The 6,131-nt window shown below is 49.6% G+C and overlaps 1 protein-coding gene across 1 annotated transcript; it reads right to left on the bottom strand.

Moving 5' to 3' along the window:
• Positions 1 to 345: 345 nt before the first annotated feature.
• LRG1 (leucine rich alpha-2-glycoprotein 1) lies at positions 346 to 3,297 on the bottom strand. The gene is made up of 2 exons (XM_007443182.2): positions 3,196 to 3,297; positions 346 to 2,185 (listed from the first exon to the last, which is right to left on the bottom strand). The coding sequence occupies exon 2, from the start codon at positions 2,182 to 2,184 to the stop codon at positions 1,186 to 1,188; it is 999 nt and encodes a 332-aa protein (XP_007443244.1). The 5' UTR covers position 2,185; positions 3,196 to 3,297; the 3' UTR covers positions 346 to 1,185.
• Positions 3,298 to 6,131: the final 2,834 nt, after the last annotated feature.

The following is a 6,131-nucleotide window of genomic DNA, read 5'->3' as shown; positions in this document are numbered from 1 at the left end:
GAACCTGTTTAATATTTTAAAATTTGTATTCTGGATATTTATCTCCTGTATCTCCTCTTGGGCTCAATATTTCTGGCACTATGTTTGTTTCTAAAGATTCCGGCTGGTGCCAAGCCTCGATGCCAATCCTGTTTGTCCCCCAGCCAGACCCAGCGTTTGCCACAGCCTGAATTCCTCCGCAGATTTTATCGCCCTGCAGCGTTTCCTTTCTTCCTCTCCTCACCCTGCAGTATCGGATTCTTAATTTTCCTTTGCTTCTGTTTACATCAATAGCGCATATTATTTAAAGGAAGGAGCAGGGAGCGAAGCAACGCCAGGAAAAAAAAGTCGCTTTGGGACAGCAAATGCTATTTCGTGTTTGGGCTTTATTGCTCGGTTAAATCACAGCAAATTGCCGAATATCTTTAAGCAATTGGATTTAATTTAAAACTTCCATGGGACTCCATCAATTTGCAGCCGAGACGATAACAGGGAACCCTTTTGTGTGGCTCCCAATTAGAAAGCGAGGTGGGGTGGGGGGAGCTGGGGGAAGAAATCACAGAAGAAACCAAAGCGTGTGCGAGAGAAACGGTGGTTGCGTCATTAATAACCTCCTTGCTAATCTGTGGGGCCCTGGAAGAATAAATGAGAAATGTCAGACTTTGGGGAGGAGCGTGCAAGCCGCAGTGATCACAAACCGGTTGTGCTTTCAGGGGGAACCAATGTACCAGTTGACTGAGCCTTGCAAATCACTTGCCAGAGATCCTAGCGACCATGCGGAAGGCTTTTAAAAAATAAATTGTACTAGGCAGGAAATCCATCTCGTTTTAAAGAACGGTACCTATCGAGGGGGGAGGTTGAAAGTGTTCGCACGTCCCAGTCTGAGTCCCCAAACTTGCAGTTCTCATAGTTGGGTAAGAAAAGTAGAAAGGATCCTTTCTCCTTTGTCCAAAACAGCGTCCCAACCTGAGCAACTCCCATCTGGACTTCAGCTCCCAGAATGGCCCCGCCAGCATGGTCATTGCTGGGAATTCTGGGAGTTGAAGATTGCCCTCCAGACATGTGGACTTCAGCTCCCAGAATGGCCCAGCCAGCACGGCCATTGCTGGGAACTCTGGGAATTGAAGTCCATTCCCCTGGAAATGGCCCAAATTGGGAAACACTGCAGTTCAGGAAGCAGGATGGAGAAAGATCAGTCTTGAAGGTTTAGCAGGAACAAAGTTGGGATCCCTGAAGCGAAGTTGCAACTTGACCTCGCAGGCTCTTTGGGAAAGCACAAACAGTTTCCGTCTTGGAGTATAACTTGACGGCGCGCTCCTTGACCCAGCTTAAAAGCGTGTGCATGCGGCAGTCGCACGCCCAGGGGTTTCCTGAGAGATCGAGGCTGAGTTTGGGAGTCGGGTTGAGGAACAGCATCTCCAGCGAGGTGAGCTCGTTGCTGGAGAGGTCCAGGAGCTCCAGATACTCTGAGGACTCAAAGAGCCCAGCGGGGATGTGGGTCAGGCTGGCGTTGGCAAGTGAGAGTGTTGACAGCCTTGGAACGACGTGTAAGGTCTTGGGCGCAATGCACCCGATGGGGTTGCTCTCCAGGATCAGCCTGTCTACGTTTTCCAGGCCTCTGAACATCTCCGGAGAGAGGTGGTGGAGGAGGTTGAAGGAGAGGTCCAGGGAGGTCAGCTTCTTCAGCTTGAGGAAGCAAGAGCTAGGCACCTCCTTCAGCTGGTTATGGTCGAGGACCAGGAACTTGAGCTGCTCCAGGGTTTCGAACCAGGATGGGCGCAATTCAGCCAGCTGGTTTTCACTGAAGGATAACTGCCTCAGGCTAGTGGCGTTGGTGAAGAGCTCCGGAGGTAGATCTTCCAGTAGATTTCTGGAGAGATCCAGGACTTGCAGCTCTGGGAGGTTACGGAAGAGGCCACTTGGAAGAGTCTTCAGCCTGTTGCCGGACAGATGAAGTTCCTGGAGCTTCGGAAGACCCTGGAGGGCGTCCACGCCAAGGCTGGAGAGCTGGGTGAACTCAACCGAGATCATCTTGGTTTGTACGGGGAAGCCGGTGGGAAATTCAGAGAGAGAGGGAGAGTTGCAGACAAACTCAGTGATGTTTTCTGGAGCAGGGTCTGGTGGGCAGTAGAGGATCTGCTGGCTGTAGCCGGTAAGGGACATCACAATGCAGGTGATCAGGAGGGCTGGACCTGAGGAATCCATCCTGTACAGAAGCAGAGAGGGAGAATGGGGGGCAACGCACTTAAGCTAAAGCCCTAGGAGTTGTGTTCGCCCAAATGTTCAGCTAGGCTGGTGTTAACATTGTGTGTGGGTCTTAGTAGTGATTTGTGCAGGGCAGGGCTTCTCAACCTTGGCAACCTGAAGATGGATGGACTACACCTCCCAGAATTCCCCAGCCACACATCTTAAAGTGTGCTGACTGGGGAATTTCTTCCCATGATCCGGACTCCTTGCTCTTGTTCATGCACCCCAAGATTGCATTTGCCTTTTTGGGGATGTAAAGGAAGGTCGGGGGGACACACTTTCAGACTTGCAAGTTTCTCTTACTGTTACCTTACCATGAAGATAGTATTAGCGTTCTTGGTTTCCTGGACTGGACTATCTTGAAGGGGTGGTAGTTCCCTTTCACCCATGCAACTCCCCCCTCCTATATTTGTGCCTTCCATTTTTCCTACCCAGATGAAGAATCTGACATTTCCTGCTGTTCAGTTTTGTCCTCTTCGTCTCCACCTATTGCTCAAGCCTGTTGAGATCTTTTTGAATCTTCCTCTCTCCTCACACATCTGCTCCCCCGTCCAGCTTTGGGTTATCTGCACACATGATAAGGGGGCCCTCAACTCCCTCATCTGAGTCACCGATAAAAATGTGGAATAGCCACGAATAGATGGGGGTGGGGGGTGGAAGAGTTGCCTGCCTGCCTGCCTGCCTGCCTTCCTCTCCCTCCCGCTTGCTTGCTTCTTGCAAAATGTGCACCTTAAAGTGAATCATATTGGTTCAGGATCTGACATTTCTGTTTCTTAATTAGAGAATCTTCAGGACTAGAAATTTGGGGAAAGGGGAATCAAACTGATGCTGTCTTTTGCAGGCAGGATTCGGCGCCCCGGGCTGCAACTCCCATCCCAAAAGTTTGCAACTTTTTCTTTCCTTCCAAATGCCCCAACCCTCCAGCTGTGGAAAAAAAGCCCAGGCGTGTGCCGCGGACTCCGCACTTACCTGTAGCTCTCTCCAAACCTGGTTTCTGCCAGCCTCTCTTCTTCTTGGGCGCTGCGTTCAGCCGGCAGTCTCTTTTATGCTGCGCAAGGAGGAAGGTCCCGTACCCAAAATCTCGAAAACATTAACTAAAAGTTTGCCCAGCCCTGATTGCATCACGTTCAGAAACACATTTGGCTAAACTTCCGTGTTCCAAGGCCACACAGATGTTGACATTCGGTTTACCTGAAATGCCTGCCCAAAAGGGTCATTTCCCTGTCTTTTTGGAGGAGGAACACTTCCCCAATCGCTTTTAGAAAAGCTGCCAGAAACAAGGGTCAGAGCAAGCCTTCAGCTTGCACGTGTTTCCATCTGACCCTGAAAAAAGCATTTAATGAGGAGATGCATTAATGTTCGTGAGTGGGTTCCCTGAATGACTGCCTATTTATTTCTTTATTGAGTTATTTGTTTTGCAGCTTGAGCAGAAGCCTGAAAAACCGCCACGGGCTCCTTGAATGAATCATAGCCCTAATGGGAGGCTCCCCCAGAGAATGAAGGCTTCCACTGAATTGTTCTAGAAGCTTGCACAACCCTGGTGAAAATGTAAAAGTGGTCACGGCAGAGTTAGAAGGCAGCTTGGAAGGTGTCCATCCAGAGGCAATTGCAGGGGGAGGAGGTCAAAAAAGTCAAGATGGTGGCCACAGCCTTGCAGTTGGGATCCCTTCCTTTTTCATGTGAATTTGGAAGGTGGGGCTTTGATCACCTCTGGACTTTTTGAAAGCCCCCAGCGGACCACCCTGCAAATAGGCCGCCTGCTCTTGCCATTCTCTTCCTTGGTCAGGGATAAAACAATTCAGTCCTTCTATAAAAGACTGGAGGCCCTTTATGGACTTTTACTGAGAAGGAAAAAAAGTGAAAGGGCGATTTTTGGATTTGACGATTGGAAAAGAATTGAATAAGGGGCTGAAGGGATTTTTGTAAAGTTGAAGAGAAGGTCGGAAGTCGCTTGCTTTTTCTGATTCTTGTTTCTTTAATTATCTTTTTTTCCTTTCTTTTATTGTCTTGCTTTCTGCTCTTTTTATTTTTTTCTCTTTCTTTTTAATGCATCTTAAAGCGTGCTGGCTGGGGACTTCTGGGAGTTGAAGTCCACCCATCTTAAAGCATGCTGGCTGGGGGATTCTGGGAGTTGAAGTCCACAGAGTTTAAAGTTGCTGAGGTTGAGAAACAGCGTTAAAGTAACCATACTGCCAACGATAAAAATAATGCTATAGACCAGTGTTGTCCAAACTTGGCCACTTTAAGATGAGTGGACTTCAACTCCCAGAATTCCCCAGCCAGCATGGCTGGCTGGGGAATTCTGGGAGTTGAAGTCCACTCATCTTAAAGTGGCCAAGTTTGGACAACACTGCTACAGACAGAGTGACATACATAATGCCCAACATCTTGTTTATTCATGACTCCCCAAACGAAAACCAACTTCTGTGGTTTTCTTGTTGTTGTTGTTCAGTCGTTAAGTCGTGTCCGACTCTTCGTGACCCCATGAACCACATCGCTCCAGGCCTTCCTGTCCTTTTCTGTGGTTAGAGAGATGAAATCATTGCCATTTCAAGGCCTGATGAAGTAAATCTGCTTTAACGCCCTTCCTGGAAATCTGAAGGGGGGGGGGCTTTGTGTAGCACATTCTATGGAAGGGGGGGCCACAGTTAAGAAGACCCACTCCTGCAGTCTCTGAGCAGAAGGGCACAGAGCAAGCCCATCCTACAGATCTTATCTGGGCGGGCAGAAGCTCTCCCGAGAAGGTGGTCCTGCAGACACTCAAGATCTGGACCATTTGTGGTCCTAAGGCTGGCTCTGACGAGGGTTGCTAGATGTCCAGCAACAGGAGGACTCGTCCTCCTTTTCGTCTTCATGTCCCCCGCCCGGGAGGCATGGTCTGAAAACCGAATATTGTCCGGCTTATCTTCCTAAGCAGCTTTTCCCCGTGGTGGAACGCTTCCCTAATTTCGTCCCACCCCAACAGGCCCAACAGGAGAGGCATGTTCTGGATCCCCTCCTTTAACGAATGCCATCTAATGGGACCTGGGAAGTGGGCCTTTTCTGTCACGGGGCCTGCCCTCTGGACCACCATTCCCCCGAGATCAGACTGGCCCTGACCCTGCTGGTCTTTTCCCAAGCCCAGAAGACCTAGGTGTGCCCCAGGGCACGTGGTCAGGAAGTGAGATAGCCCTCAAGATGTAATGATCACTGCTGACTCCTGTTGATTGGGTCTGTTCTCGGCAACCGTTGCAGCTTTTGGGTGGTGCTTTTGGGGGGTGGGGTGGGGTGGGGGATTATTTTGAACGGGTTGTTAGCCCACCACGGTCTCATTTGTGAGATGGGCACTGAATAAATCCATCGATCGATAGATGGTGATGACTGTGATTGCCGTGATATAAACACGACACACCAAAACGTCTTGCAGCACAACCTCATTTTCTAACAGGAGGTGAAATTCGACAGCCCATTCTCCCTTCTGCCTTCTGCAGGACGTTCCTTGCTCCATTGCCATCGGCCAAATTCATTTCTCCCTGTCCGCGTCTCTCCCTCTCTCTTGCAAACACTCAGGTTTCTTCTGCGCCCGTGACTCCTTCCTGTTATCCGTGGATTGGATTGGCCTCCGTCCAGTCTGCATCCACACGCACCAGGCGCGTGCGTGGAATGCATTTGCAGTTGAGGGTGTGAATGGAAACTCCCAGGGTTTAGCCTGGAGACTTAGCTGGGGGACTCCAAGATCAGAAGAGAGAGAAGAACTTGGTAAGGGCATCAGATCACACACTGTGAGCCTTGGGAGGCAGGAAACACACCCAGATGAGCAAATTCTACTTAATTGTAAGGTTACACCAATGTTTCTCAAGGTTGCTGAGGTTGAGAAACACTGGGTTACATTATCAGAATCTTGCAAGTCTGAAATTGCATCTCTC

This window comes from Python bivittatus, unplaced genomic scaffold (assembly GCF_059951505.1).
Source record: "Python bivittatus isolate LINGU-HERP-01145 unplaced genomic scaffold, Pbiv_v1 ctg000580_np1212, whole genome shotgun sequence".
Classification (NCBI taxonomy): domain Eukaryota; kingdom Metazoa; phylum Chordata; class Lepidosauria; order Squamata; family Pythonidae; genus Python; species Python bivittatus.
Note: the sequence above shows the minus strand (reverse complement) of the source record. Positions and strands in the feature narration are given on the sequence as shown.